Source organism: Pseudorca crassidens, chromosome 2 (assembly GCF_039906515.1).
Source record: "Pseudorca crassidens isolate mPseCra1 chromosome 2, mPseCra1.hap1, whole genome shotgun sequence".
Classification (NCBI taxonomy): domain Eukaryota; kingdom Metazoa; phylum Chordata; class Mammalia; order Artiodactyla; family Delphinidae; genus Pseudorca; species Pseudorca crassidens.
This window is the reverse complement of record NC_090297.1, coordinates 81,692,663-81,719,866: the sequence shown is the minus strand read 5'-3', so window position 1 is coordinate 81,719,866 and position 27,204 is coordinate 81,692,663. Positions and strand designations below refer to the sequence as shown.

Genomic DNA, 27,204 nt, shown 5'->3' with positions numbered 1-27,204 from the left:
GAGCAGGAAAGTGGTTGCCAGAGGCTGGGTGGTGGGGGAAATAGGAGAGGTTGCTAACAGGGTACAACCTTTCAGGTATAAGATGACTAAAGTCTGAGGGATCTAATATATAACATGATGACTACAGTTGGTAACACTAGTTGTATAATTGAAATTTGCTGAAAGATTAGAACTTGAATGTTCTCACACACACACACAAAATTTTTTTTAAGTTCATGGTTGAACGTAAATTATTTCTCCTGTGGTAATATGATACATATCAAATTAATAATGTCCAAATTCAGTGTCTTCTAAATAAAGTGCATTTTATTCAAATAGGTCAATTTTTGGTTATTTAGTCCTCTACAAACTACAAGGATGGGAAAATAAGTCATAAATTTACTTCATTATAGTTCTGCTTTATGTACTTTTATATGTTTACTTACTTTAATAAGTAATGCTTCGTTTATAGCTTCAATTACTTTATTCCTGTCTTGGACTTGCTGATGCAAATTGCTTATAGTGTCCTGAGCTTCTTTTAATTCTAGTTTTGTTTTCTCTAACTGTTCATTTAGTTGCTGAACAGAAGTCTTTTGAGAATCAGCAGTAATCTTCCACTTTGCATGCTTCTCCTGATGTGAAATCATCTACATAGCCCCAAAATTGAAAAGGAAAGGAAGAAAGAAAACAGGGTGAAGTTGGTTTCAACAACATTCTAATACTTTCCATTTCCACTTAAATGAAAGTAAATTCTGTTTGTAGTTACAAACATGATTTCTCAACAAATAACATACTAGAGGGAAAAAGGGGAGAAGGAACCCATAGTTTTAAATTTACTTAAGAACAGTTAACGAAATACCATGGACTGCTTTTGGATCCTGATTTGAACAAATCAGCTATAAAGACATTTTTGTGATAACTGAGGAAATCTGAACAATGATTGGATGTATGATGATATTAAGGAATTAAAGTCAATTTTTAGGTGTAATAATAGCATTGTGGTTATGTTTTTTTAAAATAGCCCTCATCCGACTTCCCTGATGGCGCAGTGGTTAAGAATCCACCTGCCAATGCAGGGACACAGGTTCGAACCCTGGTCCAGGAAGATCCCACATGTCTCAGAGCAACTAAGCCCCTGCACCACAACTACTGAACCTGCACTCTAGAGCCTGCGAGCCACAACTACTGAAGCCCGCGTGCCTAGAGCCTGTGCTCTGCAACAAGAGAAGCCACCGCAATGAGAAGCCTGCACACCGCAATGAAGACCCAACGCAGCCAAAAATAAAAATAAATAAATAAATTTATTAAAATAGTCCGTATCTTTTAGAAATGTTTACTGATGAAACAATCATGTTTGGGATTTGCTTCAAAACAATATGTGATATGTGGGGGAATGTGGGGAAGGGAAGAAAGGGAAGTGAGTGAGGTTAAAGATATGGTGACCATACTTCCCAGTTTGCCTACAGCTGTCTAGGTTTTATGCCTGGTATCCTGGTGTAGTTACTAATAGCACCCTTTTTCATTCTCAAAAGTATTTCCTTTTAGATAAAAGAGATGGTCGACATACTTATAGATCAAATCAAATTGGCCGTGAGTTGATAATTACTGAAGTTGAACAATATATAGGAAGAGTTATACTATTCTACTTTTGAATATGTTTAAAATTTTCCATAATAAAGTTTAAAAAAATCTCATTTTCATTGAAAAAAATCAGGAGTTTTGCAATTAAATAACTTTTCTGACAACTCTGAAACCTGTATTTTAAAAATTACAGTTAAAAATTATTGATCTCCTTTCCTATTACTTTAATGACATATCCTCTCATTTTTATATTCAACCAACATACACACTTTAAAAAAATCTTTGTTAAGAACAACAACAAAAAAACCTATATATATATTTTTTAACCTGTAAGTATTTATTTTAATTACTCTTATTTGAAGGTCCTTATTTTTGGAAAATAGCAAGGCATTTTATTATCCACTCTTTCCATTCCTTAAAGGCTTCTACAGGTTTTGGCAAATTCACATTATCCTCATGACTATGTTTTGGAGGGAGGTGTGTCAGCAGATTCATCTTCAATCCACCTCACCAGCGCTTTGTACCCTTCCACAGTGCTACAACCAATAGCATGCTGTAACTTGTGTAAACAGATAGGGTAAAAGTTTAGGGGGCACTGGTCAGCTTTTCCCAAATCTTTGGAACCTTGCATTAGATGTTCAAGCCACTGGCAGTGTTAAAGTCCAAATCTGTGTCCAACCTCATGGGTTAAAGTCTTATAGGATCAAAGTGGCAAAACACTAGTCATTTCAGGAATGTAATAGTTATCAAAAATTGAATAGTCGTTTGAAGGTGTTCTCTGCAGCTTCTTTACCTTGCCTTCATAAGATAAACTATTAAAAAAACGCCATACCTGACAAGGCTGAATATCCCCATACCATCTGTTAAAGAGGCCTGTCCAAAGGCAAAATTCCAGGGAATCTCTTGGGTAATGCTCAGTGTTATTCCCACAACACAGAAGGCATCTTTAGGCTTCTAATTTTTTAGAACTTCAGGGTATGCCCTGCATGAATTTGTAGGTTTTGGATGTTATCACTGACTCTAAAAGAACACCTTGAAGAGACAGGAACTGGTTCTAGGAGCTTTACTGTCAAGCCACAGAAAAATGCTTCACAGTAGCCCTTGAGTCATTTAATATATTCTTGACTGATAACTCTGGTGTTTCCTAGAGATCCAATGCACTGTATATAAATACTGCATTTCTCTGGAGAGGGTGTCTTTCTGTAAGGATCACTGAAAAACTTTTCAAAAGTCTTGGGGAGCCTCAGGATGGGAGGTATCCAATCTGATCACGAATGCAAGATGGGTCCAAAGGTATCACCCTCTGGCTGGAAGTCTTCATTTATCAAAAGCTGTTCCACCAGCACCTAACTTTTACTGTGACACAAGTGCTGGGTTCTTAAGATGAGAGCTGTTTTTAGTGTCTGTTTAGAGTTCCATACTGTTTGCATAATGAAAGGTCTCTTCCATTCACATCGTGTTCCTATGTAGAGCTTTCATTTTTCTGTCTGAATGGGTTAAACAGCTGTTTCACCACGAGGCTTAAAAGGACCAGCATGTCTGGGGCCTGACTGGAAAAGCATTGTGCTGGGTGCCTTCATCCCCGACAGGCCTCCAAGACACCAGCTGCAGCCCCTGTGCAAGTATCCATATTAGGTGTTTTTATATGATGCATATAAAATATTAATACCAGATATTAAACAGCAATACTAGAACCAATTTTTACAATTCATTTTATGTACTATTGCTTATAAATAATTTCAGGATGCTTATAAAACTAAAAGTAAAAAATTGGATGATTAAAATAAAAGTAGAAATTCAGACCATGTAATAAAAGCATACTGAGTAGTTCCTGGCAAATACTTGAGATGGACCAATTATTACTGATGGTCACTAAGTTGACCAGCTAATATCAAATAATTATGCTGAACTCATCAGCATCCACATTTGTCTCTAAAGACCAAAAGTTGTAATCTCTTGGCCTGAGGACTGGATTCAGCTTGCAAATGTGTTTTGTTTGGCAGACAATGTTTTCAAAGAGATTTGACTCTAAATGCATTTAAACAAGACATGGTGACCACAAACCCAACTTATCCCTCACAAAGATGTTACCAAACTCCCTAGAAATGAGTTTAATATAAATATATTTGCAACCATTACCATACGGAAAAATGCTTTATTAGAACTTCATAAGTAATTTATTCAGATCTTAAACATAAATTCTGGATATCTTCAAATATAGTTTTTAAAAAGACAAGAAATGCTATTCTAATGGGTGACACTGCCCATTTCTATAAAGGCTCAGGACACATGGATAGATAAAAAGTATTGTACTGCCTCTCTAACTTACTATCAGAGCAAATGTTGAAAATTACAACACATTAATAGATCTACATCACATGAAACAGCTTATATTGGTTATTAAATACCTCCAGTTAGTTTTGGCAAGCGCTATTTTATAACCAATGATACAATGATAATGATGTGCCAGGCTCTGGTGTAAGAACTTTAACTACACTAATTCATTTAATCCTCAGCACAGTTTTATGAAATAGATAGCATTATTATATCCATTTTAGTTAAAGATGTTAAGTTAGTTGCCCAAGGTTACATAAGTGTCAAGTAATGAGCTGAGATTTAGAACCAGGATGCCTGGCTAAAGAATTCAACCTCTTAACCCCACAGAATATTAGTTCACTGGATATGAAGCAAAAGTTATACGTTTAGGATACCAGAAATGGAAGACCACATGTATTACTCTATAATGAACATTTAAGAGCTAGACTTATACTTTGTTGAGATAGATCAACACACTTTAGCAGGGGGTAATAGAACAAATTAAATTTTTATTTACCTCTAGATGATAAGCTTCTTTGACAGATTCTACTTCTGCTGACAATTTCTTGATTTCTGCTTGCATTCTTACTTCTAACTGAGCTTCACGTACTTGAGAAGCCCCCAACTCTTCAGCTAAATGTTTTCCATGAGCTTCCTTAAAATGACATATTAAGTAAAGGTTACATTACTTGTTTATTTGGCTATTATAGCTAAACAATTCACCACATTTATAGAAGTATCTTAATCTTTTATAATACTATGTACTCATACACAGTTACCATATTAAATGTACACTTTAAAAAATGTATTAATCTAGATTTTAATCTAGATCTTTAAGAGAGTACTAATGGGAAAGTATCAGTATATTGTTTGTTATCATAATATAATAGAAGTTCACTAACCAATGCATTTTGTAAAATAAACTAATAACCACAGAACACTGAACTTTGGCAGATAATAGTCTGCTCTTAGGTATGGGTATGCATTTTTGCTCACCAGATGTGCTGTTTGCTTATCTACAGTCAGTTGTGTATTTATCCAGACCTATTTATGCTAGTTGTGTTTGTGACTACAATTATGTAGTTTTATTATACATTATGAACATTGATGAAATATGCATGTAAAATGAATGTTTTTATATGAAAACTAAGTTATATGCTTTGAGACAATTCAATGAGTGAGTCACAAACATTTGCTACCCAATTAGAACCAGTCAGGATAGTTGTAAAATATTGTGTGAAATCCCATAAAAAATACGAGATGCTATCCTCTGATTCACAAATGTCTTTCAATTCTTTTTCCATTTTAAGAAACTAAAATTGGAAACTATAGATGATGGAATATGAGTATGGTTTATGCAAGAAAGACTAGGTGGAATTTTAATCAAGTGACCCTACCATACACCAAAAACCAAGATTTGGTCCCACATTAAAAGATTAACGCATGAATGTAAACTTAGATTTTTGGGTTAAAATATAATACTTAAAGTGTCATTTTTTAAAAATAAATGTATTTATTTTGTTTATTTATTATTTTTGGCTGCATTGGGTCTTCGTTGCTGCGCGGGCTTTCTCTAGTTGCGGCAAGCGGGGGCTACTCTTCGTTGTGGTGAGCGGGCTTCTCACTGTGGTAGCTTCTCTTGTTGCGAAGCACGGGCTCTAGTCACGCGGGCTTCAGTAGTTGAGGCACGGGGGCTCAGGAGTTGTGGCACACGGGCCTAGTTGCTCTGCAGCACGTGGGATATTCCTGGACCAGGGCTTGAACCTGTGTCCCCTGCGTTGGCAGGTGGATTCTTAACCACTGTGCCACCAGGGAAGCCCTAAAGTGTCATTTTTTTTTTAATGTTTATTTATTTATTTATCTTTGGTGCGTTGGGGCTGCATTGGGTCTTCATTTTTTCTTTTTTTTTTTATGCGGTACGCGGGCCTCTCACTGTTGTGGCCTCTCCCGTTGCGAAGCACAGGCTCCAGATGCACAGGCTCAGCGGCCATGGCTCACGGGCCCCGCCGCTCTGCAGCATGTGGGATCTTCCCGGACTGGGGCACGAACCCGTGTCCCCTGCATCGGCAGGCGGACTCTCAACCACTGTGCCACCAGGGAAGCCCTGGGTCTTCGTTTTTGCGTGCGGGCTGTCTTTAGCTGCGTCAAGCATGGGCTACTCTTGGTTGCGGTGCAAGTGTTTCTCATTGTGGTGGCTTTTCTTGTGGAGCACTGGCTCTAGGTGCGTGGGCTTCAGTAGTTGTGGCACATGGGCTTCAGTAGTTGTGGCTTGTAGGCTCTAGAGAGCAGGCTCAGTAGTTGTGATGCACGCGCTTAGTTGCTCTGCAGCATGTGGGATCTTCCAGGACCAGGGCTCGAACCCATGTCACCTGCATCAGCAGGCAGATTCTTAACCACTGCGCCACCAGGGAAGGCCTAAAATGTCATTTTTAATAATTCCCCACTTTCACTTACTTATTTGATTAACTGAGCTTAGTTTATCAGATAAGATCAATTATACTACATTTAGATACTATTGATAAGGACAGAAATGAGATAAAAGATAGCCTCCCTTTTCCTAGTAGACTCCCATGTGCCTGACATTCTAGTAAAAATTCCCTGTATATTTATTATTAGTCTAACCACCCAGAAATGTGAATAAAAATGTCATTAGGTTAACCAAGGCTAAATGTAAAAACATTTTCAGTCAATTCCCATACTCAATTAGTAACCATAATAGAAAGCAGAAAAATCACAAGAACTTTTCTAGAATACCAATAAATACATTTTTTTCGAAGTCTAAGTAATTAACTCACATATATCAATCTAAATATTTTTAAGCCAAGTTGTTAACTTTCTATCTAATACTAGGGAAATACAATCTATATTAGTGCTCTTGTTATTTAAAAGCTCTTTTCCTCCCCAAGGGTTCTGGACTGCAGGTTTCTAACAGTTATAAATTTAGATAGTCAGTTTTCATATATGAATGGCTACAAATGTAAAAAGTTTTTACTAAAAAAGATTTATTAGAGACTTGCCTGGTGGTCCAGTGGTAAAGAATCCGCCTTACAATGCAGGGGACGCGGGTTCGATTCCTGGTCAGGGAACTAAGAGCACACATGCTGCGGGGCAACTAAGCCAGTGTGCCACAATTACTGAGCTCGCGTGCCTCAACTAGAGCCCGTGTGCCGCAAGCTACAGAACCCATGCGCCCTGGAGCCCAAGCGCCACAACTACCGAGCCCACGCACCCTGGAGCCTGCATGCCACAACTAGAGAGAAGCCCACGTGCCACAACGAAGAGCCTGTGTGCTGCAATGAAAGATCCCACATGCCTCAATGAAGATCCCGTGTGCTGCAACTAAGACACAATGCAGCCAAAAATAAATTATATTAAATAAATAAATAATGAATAAATCTTTTAAAAAAGATTTATTAGATTTATTTTTTTTGTTTGAGTGATAGCTCAAATTCACTTGAAAGTCTGAAAGTGCTTTATAACTCATTTTATTGAAAACTAATTAGTTTGACTAATACTCAGTTCTGAGAGACTTCCAAGTTACACTACAATGCTGTGCTAAATATAACAGTTTTTTAAAAAATTTGGGTAAAATACACATAACATAAAATTTACCACCTTAATCATTTTTAAGTGTAAAATTTGGTGGTATTAAATACATTCACATTGTTGTGGAACACAATTAACTTTTGTAAGAACTATATTCTATAGTCGAAAAAGTAAAGGTTAAAAATTTTAGTATTTTCAGTAAGGTAAAATTAGAATAGGGATTACTTTCTCTTTAGAGAGTTGCTTTATTTCCTCCAGTTCACTTGACAGCCTTTCTACTTCTCTCTGTGCTTGCACTTTTTGACGATGAGCCTCCACCAATTCTGTATGAGAGTTCTGCAAATGCTCCCGAGATAGCCTCAATTCTTGCTCCAAATCTATGGCCTCCTTGTACTGAGTTGCAATGTACTGTTCCTGCTCTTTCATAACCTGAAATGCACAAGATATTTGTAGGTTTCAAAATAAAATGATACAGATAACCTATTCTTACTCTGATTTCTCTTTTAATAAATGACTTAACCCCTCCCAACTAAACCTCTATATAATTTAACATATAATGAATATCATCCACTGTGAAACTAACATTCGAAAATGTTTTCTTTTTTAATGATAAAAAAATGACAAAAGTACTGTAATAAATCTGGGACTCACTGGTATATTTTACATGACTTTAATATGCAAGCTGCATAATCCTTTAACATTATGATGCAACATCACAGAATATATAATAATATAAAGAGAAGAAAGACGTTAATATTTCATTATCCATGTCAAAGATGGAGAATATACTGGCGTGAATAATCAAAACCTACCACTAACCCACACAGCTTGGTTAAGGATGATCTTATTCACTGCAAAAGGGAAATTTGTTATTGGGACTACTACTCCTTCTGAAAACCTTTTACATTCCTCAGTTAAATCCCTAGTAAAGTATTATTTCTTAGAGAAAAAGAAATCAGTAAAAAGTAAATTAGTTCTAAATTGGCTCAGTGAGGTAGATTAGATGGTAGATAATGACGCTTGACTTTAGGGCTGATAAGAAGGAAAGAAACCAGTACAAATCACTAGGACCCTAATGTCTAGAATGGGGGCCTAAGGTCCAACAGTGTTGTATATCAGTATAAATCTCATGTAAATATTTTTAGCCAGCCCTTGTTAAGGAACATGAAATGATTGAGCCAGTAACCTTTCTTTTTTCTCACTGGGGCCCAAACTTGGTCTCAGAGACCCTGCTTAATTTATGTATTGATATATAATCCAACAAATATTTATTCATGCTTACTATGTGATATGTACTATTCTAGGTGTTGAGGATAAAGGAGTGAACAGAGGAGACAAAGTGGCTACCCTTGTGGAGTTTATATTCAACTGGAAGAGACAGATAATCAATTAATCAAACACAATAAAGAGCTATATATTGATATTAAGTTTTAAAGTTGAGTATAGTATTTAAAAACAAAAAAAAGTTACATCCATGAGAGCTCTTAGAAACAAATTCACTTTTAAAAAAAGGCAAGTGGGTGGAATGAGTTCAGTAGTCAACACACATGCAAACTGATGATATGAAGTCATCAAACTTTATCTGGCAACTCAATGTACTTGGCCTCAATAAAATACAACTATCTGTTAATTCATTCTCTGGATAGAGTCCCTCAAGGACAAAGGAGTGCATCCTATTAATATCTGATCTTCAGTTCTATCACATAGTAGGTTCTCAATTAAAACATACATATATTTATTGATCAAGTGAGCATATATCATGGATTTACTATGTGAGAGATATGCAAATGCCTATAAGGAATATAAAGACAAATAAGATGATAACCTCACCTATAATCAGAACATCAGAATAAAGTAATTAATAAGATAAGGAAAATAGTAGGTATCTGGCACAAATAATTAGCCTAAAAATACTTATGGCACAGTTTCTGTGCATACTAAATACCAATCACATACTAAAACCAATCAGTTTAAAATATAAAGATTTTAGACGAGGGGAAGATGGCGGAAGAGTAAGACACGGAGATCACCTTCCTCCCCACAGATACACCAGAAATACATCTACACGTGGAACAACTCCTACAGAACACCTACTGAACGCTGGCAGAAGACCTCGGCCCTCCCAAAAGGCAAGAAACTCCCCACGTACCTGGGTAGGGCAAAAGAAAAAACAGAGACAAAAGAATAGGGACGGGACCTGCACCAGGGGGAGGGAGCTGTGAAGGAGGAAAGGTTTCCACACACTAGGAAGCCCCTACGCAGGTGGAGACTGACGGTGGCGGAGGGGGAAAGCTTCGGAGCCGCGGAGGAGAGCGCAGCAACAGGGGTGCGGAGGGCAAAGCGGCGAGATTCCCGCACAGAGGATCGGTGCCGACCGGCACTCACCAGCCCGAGAGGCTTGTCTGCTCACCCGCCGGGGCGGGCGGGGCTGCGAGCTGCGGCTCGGGTTTCGGTCGGAGCGCAGGGAGAGGATTGGGGTTGGCGGCTTGAACATAGCCTGAAGGGGTTAGTGCACCACGGCTAGCCGGGAGGGAGTCCGGGGAAAAGTCTGGACCTACCGAAGATGCAAGAGACTTTTTCTTCCGTCTTTGTTTCCTGGTGTGCGATGAGAGGGGATTAAGAGCGCTGCTAAAAGGAGCTCCAGAGACGGGCTCGAGCCGCAGCTAAAAGCGCGGACCCCAGAGACCTGCATGAGACGCTAAGGCTGCTGCTGCCGCCACCAAGAAGGCTGTCTGCGAGCACAGGTCACTATCCACACCCCCCTTCCGAAGAGCCTGTGCAGCCTGCCACTGCCAGGGTCCCGGGATCCAGAAACAACTTCCCCGGGAGAACGCACGGCACGCCTCAGGCTGGTGCAACACCACGCCGGCCTCTGCCACCCCAGGCCCGCCCCACACTCCGTGCCCCTTCCTCCCTCTGGCCTGAGTGAGACAGAGCCCCCGACTCAGCGGCTCCTTTAACCCTGTCCTGTCTGAGCGAAGAACAGATGCACTCTTGTGACCTACATGCGGGGGGGGGGGGGGGGGCAAATCCAAAACTGAGGCTCTGGGAGCTGTGAGAACAAAGAAGAGAAAGGGAAATCTCTCCCAGCAGCCTCAGAAGCAGCGGATTAAAGCTCCACAATCAACTTGATGTACCCTGCATCTGTGAATACATGAATAGAAAACAAATCATCCCATTTTGAGGAGGTGGACTTTGAGAGCAAGATTTATGATTTTTCCCCCTTTCCTCTTTTTGTGAATGTGTATGTGTATGCTTCTGTGTGACATTTTGTCTGTATAGCTTTGCTTCCACCATTTGTCCTAGGGTTCTATCCGTCTGTTTTTTTTTCTTTTTAATTTTTTTCTTAATAATTATTTTTTATTTTAATAACTGTATTTAATTTTGTTATCTTCTTTCTTTCTTTCCTTCCCTCCCTCCTTTAGACAATGAATCATCCCAAATTGAGGAGATGGACTTTGAGAGCAAGATTTATGATTTTTTCCCCTTTTCCTCTTTTTGTGAGTGTGTATGTGTATACTTCTGTGTGAGATTCTGTCTGTAGAGCTTTGCTTCCACCATTTGTCCTAGGGTTCTATCCATCCGTTTTTTTTTAATAATTATTTTTTATTTTAATAACTTTATTATATTTTATCTTACTTTATTTTATTTTACTTTATCTTCTTTCTTTTTCTTCTTCCTTCCCTCCTTCCTTCCTTCCTCCCTCCCTCCTTTCTTTCTTTCTTTCCTTCTTTCTTTCTACTTCTACTAATTCTTTCTTTCTACTTTTTCTCCCTTTTATTCTGAGCCGTGTGGATGAAAGGCTCTTGGTGCTGCAGCCAGGAGTTAGTGCTGTGCCTCTGAGGTGGGAGAGCCAACTTTAGGACACTGGTCCACAAGAGACCTCCCAGCTCCACATAATATCAAATGGCGAAAATCTCCCAATGATCTCCATCTCAACACCAGCACCCAGCTTCACTCAACAACCAGCAAGTTACAGTGCTGGACACCCTATACCAAACAACTAGCAAGACAAGAACACAACCCCACCCATTAGCAGAGAGGCTGCCTAAAATCATAAGTCTACAGACACCCCAAAACACCCCACCAGACGTGGACCTGCCCACCAGAAAGACAAGATCCAGCCTCATCCACCAGAACACAGGCACTAGTCCCCTCCACCAGGAAGCCTACACAACCCATTGAACCAACCTTAGCCATTGGGGACAGACACCAAAAACAAAGGGAACTACGAACCAGCAGCCTGCAAAAAGGAGACTCCAAACTCAGTAAGATAAGCAAAATGAGAAGATAGAAAAACACACAGCAGATGAAGGAGCAAGATAAAAACCCACCAGACCTAACAAATGAAGAGGAAATAGGCAGTCTACCTGAAAAAGAACTCAGAATAATGATAGTAAAGATGATCCAAAATCTTGGAAATAGAAGAGACAAAATGCAAGAAACATTTAACAAGGACCTTGAAGAACTAAAGATGAAACAAACAATGATGAACAACACAATAAATGAAATGAAAAATACTCTAGATGGGATCAATAGCAGAATAACTGAGGCAGAAGAACAGATAAGTGACCTGGAAGACCAAATAGTGGAAATAACTAATGCAGAGCAGAATAAAGAAAAAAGAACGAAAAGATATGAGGACAGTCTCAGAGACCTCTGGGACAACATTAAACACACCAACATTCGAATTATAGGGGTCCCAGAAGAAGAAGAGAAAAAGAAAGGGACTGACAAAATATTTGAAGATATTATAGATGAAAAGTTCCCTAATATGGGAAAGGAAATAGTTAATCAAGTCCAGGAAGCACAGAGAGTCCCATACAGGATAAATCCAAGGAGAAATATGCCAAGACACATATTAATCAAACTGTCAAAAATTAAATACAAAGAAAACATATTAAAAGCAACAAGGGAAAAACAACAGATAACACATAAAGGAATCCCCATAAGGTTAACAGCTGATCTTTCAGCAGAAACTCTGCAAGCCAGAAGGGACTGGCAGGACACATTTAAAGTGATGAAAGAGAAAAATCTGCAACCAAGATTACTCTACCCAGCAAGGATTTCATTCAGATTTGATGGAGAAATTAAAACCTTTACAGACAAGCAAAAGCTGAGAGAGTTCAGCACCACCAAACCAGCTTTACAACAAATGCTAAAGGAACTTCTCTAGGCAAGAAACACAAGAGAAGGAAAAGACCTACAATAACGAACCCAAAACAATTGAGAAAATGGGAGTAGGAACATACATATTGATAATTACCTTAAATGTAAATGGACTAAATGCTCCCACCAAAAGACACAGATTGGCTGAATGGATACAAAAACAAGACCCATATACATGCTGTCTACAAGAGACCCACTTCAGACCTAGAGACACATACAGACTCAAAGTAAGGTGATGGAAAAAGATATTCCATGCAAATGGAAACCAAAAGAAACCTGGAGTAGCAATTCTCATATCAGACAAAATAGACTTTAAAATAAAGACTATTAGAAGAGACAAAGAAGGACACCACATAATGATCAAGGGATCAATCCAAGAAGAAGATATAACAATTGTAAATATTTATGCACGCAACATAGGAGCACCTCAATACATAAGGCAAATACTAACAGCCATAAAAGGGGAAATCGACCGTAACACATTCATAGTAAGGGACTTTAATACCCCACTTTCACCAATGGACAGATCATCCAAAATGAAAATAAATAAGGAAACACAAGCTTTAAATGATACATTAAACAAGATGGACTTAATTGATATTTATAGGACATTCCATCCAAAAACAACAGAATACACATTTTTCTGAGGTGCTCATGGAACATTCTCCAGGATAGATCATATCTTGGGTCACAAATCAAGCCTTGGTAAAGTTAATAAATTTGAAATTGTATCAAGTATCTTTTCCGACCACAACGCTATGAGACTAGATATCAATTACAGGAAAAGATCTGTAAAAAATACAAACAGATGGAGGCTAAACAATACACTACTTAATAACGAAGTGATCAGTGAAGAAATCAAAGAGGAAATAAAAAAATACCTAGAAACCAATGACAATGGAAACACGACGACCCACAACCTATGGGATGCAGCAAAAGCAGTTCTAAGAGGGAAGTTTATAGCAATAAAATCCTACCTTAAGAAACAGGAAACATCTCAAATAAACAACCTAACCTTGCACCTAAAGCAATTAGAGAAAGAAGAACAAAAAAACCCTGAAGTTAGCAGAAGGAAAGAAATCATAAAAATGAGATCAGAAATAAATGAAAAAGAAATGAAGGAAACGATAGCAAAGATCAATAAAACTAAAAGCTGGTTCTTTGAGAAGATAAACAAAATTGATAAACCATTAGCCAGACTCATCAAGAAAAAAAGGGAGAAGACTCAAATCAATAGAATTAGAAATGAAAAAGGAGAATTAACAACTGACACTGCAGAAATACAAAAGATCATGAGAGATTACTACAAGCAACTCTATGCCAATAAAATGGACAACCTGGAAGAAATAGACAAATTCTTAGAAAGGCACAACCTGCCAAGACTGAATCAGGAAGAAACAGAAAATATGAGCAGACCAATCACAAGCACTGAAATTGAAAATGTGATTAAAAATCTTCCAACAAACAAAAGCCCAGGACCAGATGGCTTCACAGGCAAATTCTATCAAACATTTAGAGAAGAGCTAACACCTATCCTTCTCAAACTCTTCCAAAATATAGCAGAGGGAGGAACACTCCCAAACTCATTCTATGAGGCCACCATCACCTTGATACCAAAACCAGACAAGGATGTCACAAAGAAAGAAAACTACAGGCCAATATCACTGATGAACATAGATCAAAAATCCTCAGCAAAATACTAGCAAACAGAATCCAATAGCACATTAAAAGGATCATACACCATGATCGAGTGGGTTTATTCCAGGAATGCAAGGATTCTTCAATATATGCAAATCTATCAATGTGATCCACCATATTAACAAAGTGAACGAGAAAAACCATATGATCATCTCAATAGATGCAGAGGAAGCTTTCGACAAAATTCAACACCCATTTATGATAAAAACCCTGCAGAAAGTAGGCACAGAGGGAACTTTCCTCAACATAATAAAGGCCATATATGACAAACCCACAGCCAACATTGTCCTCAATGGTGAAAAACTGAAAGCATTTCCACTAAGATCAGGAACAAGACAAGGTTGCCCACTCTCACCATTCTTATTCAACATAGTTTTGGAAGTTTTAGCCACAGCAATCAGAGAAGAAAAGAAAATAAAAGGAATCCAAATCGGAAAAGAAGAGGTAAAGCTGTCACTGTTTGCAGATGACATGATACTATACATAGAGAATCCTAAAGATGCTACCAGAAAACTACTAGAGCTAATCAATGAATTTGGTAAAGTAGCAGGATACAAAATGCACAGAAATCTCTGGCATTTCTATACACTAATGATGAAAAATCTGAAAGTGAAATCAAGAAAACACTCCCATTTACCATTGCAACAAAAAGAATAAAATATCTAGGAATAAACCTACCTAAGGAGACAAAAGACCTGTATTCAGAGAATTATAAGACGCTGATGAAAGAAATTAAAGATGATACAAATAGATGAAGAGATATACCATGTTCTTGGATTGGAAGAATCAACGTTGTGAAAATGACTCTACTACCCAAAGCAATCTACAGATTCAATGCAATCCCTATCAAACTACCACTGGCATTTTTCACAGAACTAGAACAAAAAATTTCACAATTTGTATGGAAACACAAAAGACCCTGAATAGCCAAAGCAATCTTGAGAACAAAAAACGGAGCTGCAAGAATTAGGCTCCCTAACTTCAGACTATACTACAAAGCTACAGTAATGAAGACAGTATGGTACTGGCACAAAAACAGAAAGATAGATCAATGGAACAGGACAGAAAGCCCAGAGATAAACCCATGCACATATGGTCACCTTATCTTTGATAAAGGAGGCAAGAATGTACAGTGGAGAAAGGACAGCCTCTTCAATAAGTGGTGCTGGGAAAACTGGACAGGTACATGTAAAAGTATGAGATTAGATAACTCCCTAACACCATACACAAAAATAAGCTCAAAATGGATTAAAGACCTAAATGTAAGGCCAGAAACTATCAAACCCTTAGAGGAAAACATAGGCAGAACACTCTATGACATAAATCACAGCAAGATCCTTTTTGACCCACCTCCTAGAGAAATGGAAATAAAAACAAAAATGAACAAATGGGACCAATGAAACTTCAAAGCTTTTGCACAGCAAAGGAAACCATAAACAAGACAAAAAGACAACGCTCAGAATGGAGAAAATATTTGCAAATGAAGCAACTGACAAAGGATTAATCTCCAAAATTTATAAGCAGCTCAATAACAAAAAAACAAACAACCCAATCCAAAAATGGGCAGAAGACCTAAATAGACATTTCTCCAAAGAAGATATACAGACTGCCAACAAACACATGAAAGAATGCTCAACATCATTAATCATTAGAGAAATGCAAATCAAAACTACAATGAGATATCATCTCACACCAGTCAGAATGGCCATCATCAAAAAATCTACAAACAATAAATGCTGGAGAGGGTGTGGAGAAAAGGGAACACTCTTGCACTGCTGGTGGGAATGTGAATTGGTACAGCCACTATGGAGAACAGTATGGAGGTTCCTTAAAAAACTGCAAATAGAACTACTATATGACCCAGCAATCCCACTACTGGGCATATACCCTGAGAAAACCATCATTCAAAAAGAGTCATGTACCAAAATGTTCATTGCAGCTCTATTTACAATAGCCAGGAGATGGAAACAATCTAAGTGTCCATCATCAGATGAATGGATAAAGAAGATGTGGCACATATATACAATGGAATATTACCCATAAAAAGAAATGAAATGGAACTATTTGTAATGAGATGGATAGACCTAGAGTCTGTCATACAGAGTGAAGTAAGTTATAAAGAGAAAGACAAATTTTGCTAACATATATATATGGAATTTAAGGGAAAAAATGTCATGAAGAACCTAGGGGTAAGACAGGAATAAAGACACAGACCTACTAGAGAATGGACTTGAGGATACGGGGAGGGGGAAGGGTAAGCTGTGACAAAGTGAGAGAGAGGCATGGACATATATACACTACCAAACGTAAGGTAGATAGCTAGTGGGAAGCATCCGCATAGCACAGGGAGATCAGCTCGGTGCTTTGTGACCGCCTGGAGGGGTGGGATAGGGAGGGAGATGCAAGAGGGAAGAGATATGGGAGCATATGTATATGTATAACTGATTCACTTTGTTATAAAGCAGAAACTAACACACCATTGTAAAGCAATTATACTCTAATAAAGAGGCAGAAAAAAAAAAAAAGAAGCATAAGGACTTCCCTAGTGGCGCAGTGGTTAAGAATCCGCCTGCTAATGCAGGGGACACAGGTTCGATCCCTGGTCCGGGAAGATCCCACATGCCATGGAGCAACTAAGCCTATGCACCACAACTACTGAGCCTGTGCTCTAGAGCCTGCAAACCACAACTACTAAGCCTGCGCTCTACAGCTCATGAGCCACGACTACTGAGTCCACTTGTCACAACTACTGCAGCCCGTGTGCCTAGAGCCTGTGCTCTGCAACAAAGAGAAGCCACCGCAATGAGAAGCCCGCGCACCACAACGAAGACCCAACACAGCCAAAAAATAAATAAATAAATTTATAAAAGATAAATATAAAGCATATTTAACACTAAAAAAACAAAAAAAAACAAAAACAAAACATAACGATTTATATCAATCTTGTTCCTTAGGAGGAAAATAATTTGCTTACAATTTCCATTTCTTTCATCTTTTCTTGTGTCCGTTCAGTTTCTTTTTTCAGTTGACTTATCTCCTGTTCATTTTGTAGTGTTATAAACTCTTTTTCTCGAAGTTGTTCTTTGGCATTTTGCAATTTTTCATTCAAACCTTCTATCTGAATTTTAAACAGAGCAATGTTAATGTAACTAAAGAAAAATAATTCTTCAGTCATAAATGCAATCCAAGTAAGTCAGGTTTTAAACATGTATATCTAAAATAGCAAAAATTTAAAAATGTTTTTCTTTTTCTTTTTTCTTTTAGAAGAGAGTGAGTTTATTAGAACAAAGATTCAAAAATATGTTTTTCTTAAAACAACCATAACTTTGACATAAGTATCAGAATTCTTGTGCCTAATAAAATGCTTATATGTATACCTAAAATATACTAAAAGAGATGACAGTCTCAACCACATTTGTATAAGAAAGGAAAATAAAGGTACGTTAAAACAACACACATTACGTGGCCTTAAAAATAATTTTACAGGTAATTATCTGCATGAGATAAAAAAAACAATTAGTGAAAACAAACTCCCCTTCTTTACTATGTTCCTTCCTTAGAGGCAACCACAGTTAATAGAATTACTTGCAAATCCTTCCAGAGATATTTTATACATATTCAGATATGCACACATTATAATAAATATGTGAACACGTTGACATACAAAAAAAATACATTTAAAATAACATTAAAAGGGTAAGCACCAGAAGCCGGGGAGTCAGAGAAAAGGAAAAATGTGGTGGAAGGGTACAAAGTTTCAGTTAGGCAGGATGAATAAATTCTGGAGATACAATGTATGGCACAGTGAATGACTGTAATTAGTAATACTATGTTGTATACTTGATAAGTGTTCTCATAAAAAAAAGTAACTATATGAGGTTGTAGATATGTTAATTAGTTTGATTACTGTAATTATGTCATAATGTATGTGTATATTAAAACATCATGTTGTACATCTTAAATATATGCCATTTTTTGTCAATTATACCTCAATAAAGCTGGGGAAAAAATTGAGAAGAAAATGAATATAACATAGGATGTACAAGATAATTAAAATTATGCAGTATTGGGAATTCCCTGGCAGTCCTGTGGTTAGGACTCCATGCTGTCACTGCCAAGGGTCCAGGTTCAATCCCTGGTTGGGGAACTAAGATCCCACAAGCTACACAGCACAGTGAAAAAACAATAAATTAATAAATAAATAATAAAGTAAAATAATGCAGTATTTTTATTGTTTGTATTCTATTAAAAAGCTGTATTATGTGAATAACAGATGCTTACAGTTAAGGAGTTATTTTTTTTAAACAATTTAAGACGTAACTTTTAATAATTTACCTGTTTGTTGCTTTCTTTAAGTTCCAATTCTGATTTCTCCAGAGTACCCTCTAATTTAATTATTTTCTGTTCCATTTCTCCCCTGTACTCACGAATAGTCATATCCAAATGTGTAACCTAAGTACAAAAGCAACATTAAGCTGTCACTCAATTTTATTCTAACATGGAAAACTGTGTGCTTGCAATGTGATTTAGAATTGTTTATAGTGGGTATAACTAAAGAATAAATGCATCTCCAATAAATTATTAAAAAGAATGAGATAGGGGCTTCCCTGATGGTGCAGTGGTTGACAGTCCGCCTGCCAATGCAGGGGACATGGGTTTGTGTCCCGGTCTGGGAGGATCCCACATGCCGCGGAGCGGCTGGGCCCATGGGCCATGGCTGCTAAGCCTGCACGTCCAGAGCCTGTGCTCCTCAACGAGAGAAGGCACGACAGTGAGAGGCCCGCGTACCGCAAAAAAAAAAAAAAAAAAAAAAAAAGAATGAGACAAATAATCATTGCTTAATAATACTGGATCTTGAGCCTGATATATGATTATGTTCACATAAGTGACAAATAAAATGATTCAAACTTCATTTTATGCTTGATAAAAGCTGCTAGGGCTTCCCTGGTGGTGCAGTGGTTAAGAATCCGCCTGCCAATACAGGCGACATGGGTTCTATCCCTGGTCCAGGAAGATCCCACATGCCGCGGAGCAACTAAGCCTGTCCACCACAACTACTAAGCCTGCACTCTAGAGCCCGTGTGCCAAAACTACTGAATCCACATGCTGCAACTACTGAAGCCCGCGCACCTAGAGCCCGTGCTCCACAACAAAGAGAAGCAACCGCAATAAGAAGCCCGCACACTGCAACCAAGAGTAGCTCCCGCTCACCGCAACTAGAGGAAGCCCACGCACAGCAATAAAGACCAAATGCAGCCCCCCAAAATCAATAAAATTTAAGGAAAAAAAAGCTGCTAAATAACAATGCAACATGAAAATTGTGGGATGCAGCAAAAGCACTGCTTGGAGGAACATCTAAAGCATTCAATGCATATATTAGAAAAGAAGAAAGGGGCTTCCCTGGTGGTGCAGTGGTTGAGAGTCTGCCTGCCGATGCAGGGGACACAGGTTCGGGAAGATCCCACATGCCACGGAGCGGCTGGGCCCGTGAGCCATGGCTGCTGAGCCTGCGCGTCTGGAGCCTGTGCTCCTCAACGGGAGAGGCCACAACAGTGAGAGGCCCGCATACCGCAAAAGAAAAAAAAAAAAAAAGAAGGCCTAAAATCAGTCATCTAAGCTTCCACCTTGGGTAACTAGAAAAAGAAGAGCAAATTAAATCCAAACTAAGCAGAAGAAAAAAATAATAAAAATTAGAGCAGAACTCAATGAAATTAAAATTGGGAAATCAATAGAGAAAATCAACAAAGCAAAAAGCTGGTTCTTTGAAAAGATCAATAATATAAATAAGTCTCCAGCCAGACTAACTTAAAAAAAAAGAGGATATAAATTGCTAATATGAGAAATGAAAGAGGAGATATTACTACAAATCTCAAGGACATTAAAAGGATAATAGAGAAATATTAAAAACAACTCTCTGCCCATGAATTTAATAAAACTAGATGAAATAGACGAGTTACTCGAAAGGCACAATCTGCCAAAACTCACACAAGAAGAGACAATCTGAATAAGCCTATATCTATTAAAGAAATTCAATCAATGATTAATAACTTTCCAAAACAGAAAGCACCAGACTCAGATGGATTCATTGCTGAATTCTACCAGACATTTAAGGAAGAAATTATACTAATTCTCTACACTCTCACTTAGTAGATAGAAGCAGAGGAAATACTAACTCATTCTCTGAGGCCAGCATTACCCTGATACCAAAACCAGACAGAGACATTATAAAGAAAGAAAATTACAGACCAGTATCTTTCATGGACATAGATATAAAAATTCTCAATAAAATATTATTGAATCATACCCAACGATGTATAAAAAGAACTATATACCACAACAAGCGGGATTTTTTCTAGGTATGAAAGGCTTTTTCAACATTTGAAAATTAATTAATGTAACTGATCACATCAATAGGCTAAAGAAGGAAATCACATGATCATATTAATAGATGCAGAAAAAAACATTTGACAAAATCCAACATCTATTCATGATAAAAACTCTTGGTAAACTAGGAATAGAGAGTAACTACCTCAACTTGATAAAGAATATCTAAAAAAAACTAACAGCTAACATCACACTTAACAGTGAGAAACTCAAAGTTTTCCCATTAAGATCAGATACGAGGCAAAGATATTCCATCGTACCACTTCTTTTCAACATTGTACAGGATATCCTAGCTAATGCAGTAAGACAAGAAAAGGAAATAAAAGGTATACAGGTTGGGAACGAAGACATAAAACTGTCTTTGTTTGCAGATGACATGATGATTTAGGTAGAAAATCCAAAGGATTTGACAAAAAAATTCCTGGAACTAATAAGTGATTATAGCAGGTTGCAGGATACAAGGTTAATACACAAAAATCAATTGCTTTCCCATGTACCAGCAATGAACAAGAGAAATTTGAAGTTAAAAACAAAATTATCATTTATATTAGCATTCTCCAAAATGAAATAGTTATAAATCTAAACATATTCAAGATCTATATATGGAAAACTATAAAACTCCAATGAAAGAAATCAAAGAATTATATAAATGCAGAGAGAGTTCACGTTCATGGATAGGAAGACTTAATATTGTCAAGATGTCAGTTCTTCCCAACTTGATGTATAGATTCAAGGCAATGCCAATCAAAATCCCAGCAAGTTATTTTGTGGATATCAACAAACTGCTTCTAAAGTTTATAGGGAGAGGCAAAAAACCCAGAAGAGCCAACACAATTTTGAAAGAGAACAAAGTTGGAAAACTGACATTACTCAACTTCAAGACTTACTAAAAAGGTACAGTAATCAAGACACTGTGGTACTGATGAAAGAATAGGTGAATAAATCAATGGAACAGAAGAGACCAGAAACAAACCCATGTAGATATAGTCGACTGATCTTTGACAAAGGAGCAAAGGCAATACAAGATATCCTTCAACAGGTGAATGGATAAATAAACCATAATATATCCAGGCAATGGAATACTATTCCATGCTAAAAAGAAATAAGCTTTGAAAAGACATGGAGGAAACTTAAATGCATATTACTAAGTGAAAGAAGCCAATCTGAAAAGGCTACAATACAATATGATTCCAACTGTATGACATTCTGGAAAAGGCAAAACTACAAAGACAGCAAAAAATCAGTGGTTGCCAGGGTTGGGATAAGAGGGAGAGGGATGAATAGGTGGGGCACAGAGGATTTTTAGGGCAGTGAAAATATTCTGAATGATACCATAATGATGGATAGCTGTCCAAACTCCTAGAATGTATAACACAAAAGTAAACTGTAATGTAAACTATGGACTTTGGGTGATTATGAAGTGTCAATGTATCAATAGGTTCATCAGCTTTAACAAATGTACCATTCTGGCAGGGAATGTTGATAATGGGGAAGGCTGCGCATCTGTGGGGGTGGGGCGTTTACAGGAAATCTCTCTACCTGCTGCTCAATTTTGCTGTGAACCTAAAACTGCTCTAAAAAATAAAGTCTTTTAAAAAAGATGTTGCTAAATAATGCCTTCTGAATATTTTTGTTCCTCTAATAAATACTAGCTGAGCAAGTAACTCCTTTAATCCCATTTTCTTCTGATATACAGTATTAAAAGAGATCAAAAGGTTCAGATACTAAGCTAAACTTCATTCCCGAAAATACACCTGCTATAAAAATAGCAAGATAAAGAGAGACGACATATTTCTAATTTTAAAAATATTTATATGCACATAAAAAAGAAATACCTATAAAGGGACTTCCCTGGTGGCACAGTGGTTAAGAATCTGCCTGCCAATGCAGGGGACACGGGTTCGAGCCCTGGTCCAGGAAGATCCCACATGCTGCGCAGCAACTAAGCCCACGAACCACAACTACTGAGCCTGCGCTCTAGAGCCCGCGAGCCACAACTACTGAGCCCATGCACCACAACTGAAGCCCACATGCCTAGAGCCCATGCTCTGCAACGAGAAGCCACCTCAATGAGAAGCGCACACACAGCAATGAAGAGTAGAGAAAGCCCGCTCATAGCAACAAAGACCTAACACACCAAAATAAATGAATTTTTTAAAAAAGCTATAAAAATGTCTATTTTGCCAAAAAGAGGGGACCTCTGAAACCTTGTGCGATTGTATTTTAACAGAAAATTTCATTAAAATATAGTTAAAAATATATATATATATATATATAGTTAAGAAAACCAACTTGAGCTGCTCTTTGCTTTAGCTCCCAATTTCTCTCCTTAAGTGCCTGATCCATTTCAAGGAGTTCTTGCTTTTTGTCTTCAATCTCCATCTTGCATTCCCTGCAATTTAACAAAGTGAAAAAGATCTAAGCAAATAAATAGGAATATTATAGTTTCAAAAAAATTAAATCAAGTGGGTTACCTTTCCTGTAAGTTAAAAGTGACAGGATATATTCAACTATTTCAGATTGAGAGCTCACATTAAAGGAATAATGTATAAAGAAAATGACTGATATCAATGCAACTACTTTAACAGAGTGTTCTAAAAAGGCAAAAGTTAACTCAGATTCTACTATTGGAGACAATTTAAGCTAAATGTTAAAAGCACTACCAGGGAATAAGATTGAATCAGTATAAGAATTTTAAAAATATATCTATATTTTTTCATCTATAGATCAAAGGAGTGTTTGAAAGTCTTTTATATATAATAGCTGTGAGTTCACTATAACTGAACGAGGCATTTATCTCATGATTGATGTCCCTGATATCCAAAGCTCAGTAAACGACCACTGTATTTCTTATGCAAATTTTACTCAAAATGACACCTTACATTTAGTGAAGTATTGAAGTCTAATATAGAAATATTTTAAATGTATTTTTTAATGTATTTTTATAAATTCTAGCCCTCTTAAAACACTAACTTATGAATAATTTTATATATAAAAATGCTTAAAATGATACAATTTTAATATTTATATCACTCTGAAGCCTCTGATCAGAGAATTTTAATTTCAAACTCTAAGTTCTGATATCACAAAGGATGAAAATGTTGTTGATCTTGAATCTTCATATGATTTTCCAATCTTAAATATGAAACAATATAATAAAGGTGCTGACTTTAAAAAGCAGATTTTGAACTTCTTTAATGAGATGTTTACTGTTCTCCTAAAAGCCTGAAGAGTTCATACAAGGCTAAACTTATGTTCTAAAAGTAATATGAAATGAATTCTAAAGATAGCTCTAATTGCTGTCTATATGAATAGCTGCGCTTCCAAAATTCAGCTACTAGCTAGAATTTTAAGTTTTGTTTTACTTCTTTTATCCATTCATTCCCTTAATCATTTAGCAAATATTTATTGGATGTTTCTTATATGTCAAGGTTCTATGTACAGTGGAATTAATAGGCAACAGGATAGATGTTGTTCATTACATAGAGCTTACATTCTACTAGGTCAAGAGATGGACTATAAATAATAAACAACTCAACATGAAAAATATAATATAAAGTGCTATGTTAGAACATTAAATACAGTGATGAGATCATGACTGGGAGGCTATATTAGAATAGGTGGTCAGGGAAGGGCGCTTTGAGGTAATGTGAAGGGTATGAAGAAGCTGGCCACACAACCATTATTGCAGGCCGAAGAAACAGCTATGACAGAAGTTCTAAGGTGGGAAAAAACTTGGTAAACTTTAAGTACAATAAAAAAGCCAGAAGCAAGCAGAACAATATGAAATGAGGCCAGAGAAGTAGGCAGGAACCTTGGGCTTTGTATTACAGGAAAAGGAGCTTGTATTTTTTTTTTTCGATTGTGGTAAAATACATATAACATAAGATCTACCATTTTAACCACTTTAAAGTGTACAATGCAGTTACACTAAGTACATTCACAATGTTGTGTAACCATTACCACTATTTCCAGTACTTTTTCATCATTCTGAAGGAAACCCCATATCCATTAGCAGTTTTTTCCATTCTCCCTTCCCCCAGTCCCTGGCAACAATTAATCTGCTTTCTATCTCTATGGATTTGCTAATTCTGGATATTTCATATAAATGGAATTATGCAACATATATGTGGTTTCTTTCATTTAGCATAATATTTTCAAGGTTCATCCATGTTGTAGCATGTTTCAGTACTCTATTCCTTTTCACGGCTGATTAATATTCCTTGTATGGATACATCATACTGTGTTTATCCATTTACAACTATCAGTGTACAGCTGGGTCGTTTCCACTTACTGGTTATTGGGAATAGCCGTACTATGAACATTTGTGCAAAAGTTTTGTTTGAACACCTGTTTTCAATTCTTTTGGGTACTTACCTAGGAGTGGAATTACTGAGTTATATGGTTAATGTATGTTTAAATTATTGAGGAACTGCCACACTGTTTTCCACAGAGGCTGTAACCTTTTTAGTTTACCATTTGTTATTTTCTGCTTGGATTTTTTTGTGTGTGTGTGGTATACGGGCCTCTCACTGTTGTGGCCTCTACCGTTGCGGAGCACAGGCCCTGGACGCGCAGGCTTAGCGGCCATGGCTCATGGGCCCAGCCGCTCCGTGGCATGTGGGATCTTCCCGGACCAGGGCACGGACAGGCGGACTCTCAACCACTGCGCCACCAGGAAAGCCCTTCTGCTTGGATTTTTTTTGTTTGTTTTTATTATGGCCATCTTAGTCGGATTGAAGTGGTATCTCATTGTGGTTTTGATTTACATTTCCCAAGGAGCTTGGTTATTATTCTGAATCTTTTGGGAAGCCATTAGAAGATTAAGTAGGGAAGCAATATGATCTGATTTATGTTTTGAATCATAAACTTAAATCAATTCTGTGGAGAATGAATTGTGGGGAAGGTCAAGAATTTAAGCTGGTAGACCAGGTGGGAAGCCAGAGCAACAGACCAGGTGAGAGATGATGATGGCTTGTGCTAAGGTGGTAGTAGAAAAAATAAGAAATCAATAGACTTCAGAATATGTTTTAGAAATAAAGTTGACATGACTTGCTAATAGACTGGATGAAAAAAGGGAGGGAAAGAGATAAAAATAATCTTATAGATTTCTGGTTTAAGCAACTCCATAATAATGAGATGGAGGAAGGGCAGGGTTATGAGTAAAAAAAATGAATTGTTTTAGCCACGTTTAAGATGCCTCTTTAAAATACGTCAGTGGAGATAACAAGTAGGTCATTAGATATGAGTCTGGAGTTTGGAGAAGAGGTCTTTCTAGAGATATGGGTTTGGAAGTCTCTGACACATAGTATTTAAAGCTATGTGAAATTTACCAAGAATGAATTTGTGGGTAGAAAAGAGAAGGGGTCCTGCTCTGAACCAAAGGTTACAATATCTAAGATTCTGGGTCACCTTGCTTCTCTCTATCCTGTTCTTTCATTACACATTTCACATCCTGGTCTGTTTTCCTTTTCAGAATCCATTTCCTACACTTTGGCTCCAGTCTGGCTCTCCACCCCTACTCACCACAGATGTGTACTGGAACAGCATTTTATGCTATTGCTGCTAATCTAAGAAACCAGACTTTAGAGTTGGACAGACTGTGTTTCACTCCCCTCTCTGGACCCTACTATCTGACTTTGGGCATTTTACTTAATTTTCTCAAGCCTCAGTTTTCTCAAGCATAAAAAGGTGATAATAAGCAACTCATAGGTTTGTTGTAAAGAAATGATTGAGATCATATATGAAGTCCCTGCCATAGTCCTGGCACAAAATTAGGGCTTAACACAAAGAACAACATTGTTATTGTTAATATTATTTTTCTATTAATCAGTGCTGTATGCTGGTCCAACCATTTTTTATCACTGTGGGATACAGGAGAGGGCCAATGTAAAATGGTCCAAAGAACAAGGATGGAAGTATTAGCCAACAGCAACAGCTATATTAGTGAGATGGAGCATGGGATGAACTGCCTAGGATGAGACACAGTGAGCTAAAGGCAGTTGAGAAGTTTGGACATCTAGAATTCAACAACAAACTCTATAGTATGACCCAAGGACTAAGGGTAATAAAGTGAAGTACCTGTAACTGTGGTATCATTTTTTAGTATTTAACTCACCTAAGTTCAGCTGTGAGATCCGTTATAGCAGTGTATTTTTCCTCTAATGATAACTGAGCCTTCTGTAGAACATCTCTCAATTCCTGGAGTTGTCTTAAAGTACTCTTTAATTCTCCATGAGCATTTTGTAGTTCAGTCTCTAGTACTTCCCGTTTCTGCAAGGCTTCTGTTAGTTCAGTTTCAGTGTGGTGCTGTAACTTTTCTAACTCCTTCACTGTTAAAAGCAGAGAATAATTTTAGAATTATATATATAAACTACTTGTTATTCAGAAATTTGTAAGCAATTATAATTAAGAATATCCAATTTTATTCATCTATAAGAGGCAAAATACCACTGATTGTCCCTTCCCCGTCATCTCAAATTCTCACTTTATTCCATTTCTTTAAATATACAAATGCAGGCAGCTAAGCTG

At 37.3% G+C, this 27,204-nt stretch overlaps 1 protein-coding gene and 1 pseudogene across 9 annotated transcripts in view; both read right to left on the bottom strand.

Moving 5' to 3' along the window:
- The window catches only part of CCDC18 (coiled-coil domain containing 18), a 135,100-nt gene that overhangs the window by 35,115 nt on the left and 72,781 nt on the right, over window positions 1–27,204 (bottom strand). For 7 of the 9 annotated variants that reach the window (XR_010940947.1, XM_067726920.1, XM_067726922.1 and 4 more), the window contains exons 22-28: window positions 26,792–27,005; window positions 22,966–23,065; window positions 18,625–18,741; window positions 17,264–17,407; window positions 7,648–7,851; window positions 4,394–4,531; window positions 426–626 (exon numbers count right to left, since the gene is read on the bottom strand). Coding sequence is in view for 8 of the 9 variants with exons in the window: in XM_067726920.1 (XP_067583021.1) it covers window positions 426–626; window positions 4,394–4,531; window positions 7,648–7,851; window positions 17,264–17,407; window positions 18,625–18,741; window positions 22,966–23,065; window positions 26,792–27,005 (1,118 nt within the window). In the remaining variant the exon portion in view is untranslated. Of the gene's footprint in view, window positions 1–425; window positions 627–3,062; window positions 3,175–4,393; window positions 4,532–7,647; window positions 7,852–17,263; window positions 17,408–18,624; window positions 18,742–22,965; window positions 23,066–26,791; window positions 27,006–27,204 lie in introns of those variants that run through there. The other 2 variants (XM_067726927.1, XM_067726925.1) reach the window with 2 other exon arrangements.
- On the bottom strand, window positions 1,927–3,019 carry LOC137218987 (archaemetzincin-2 pseudogene; annotated as a pseudogene).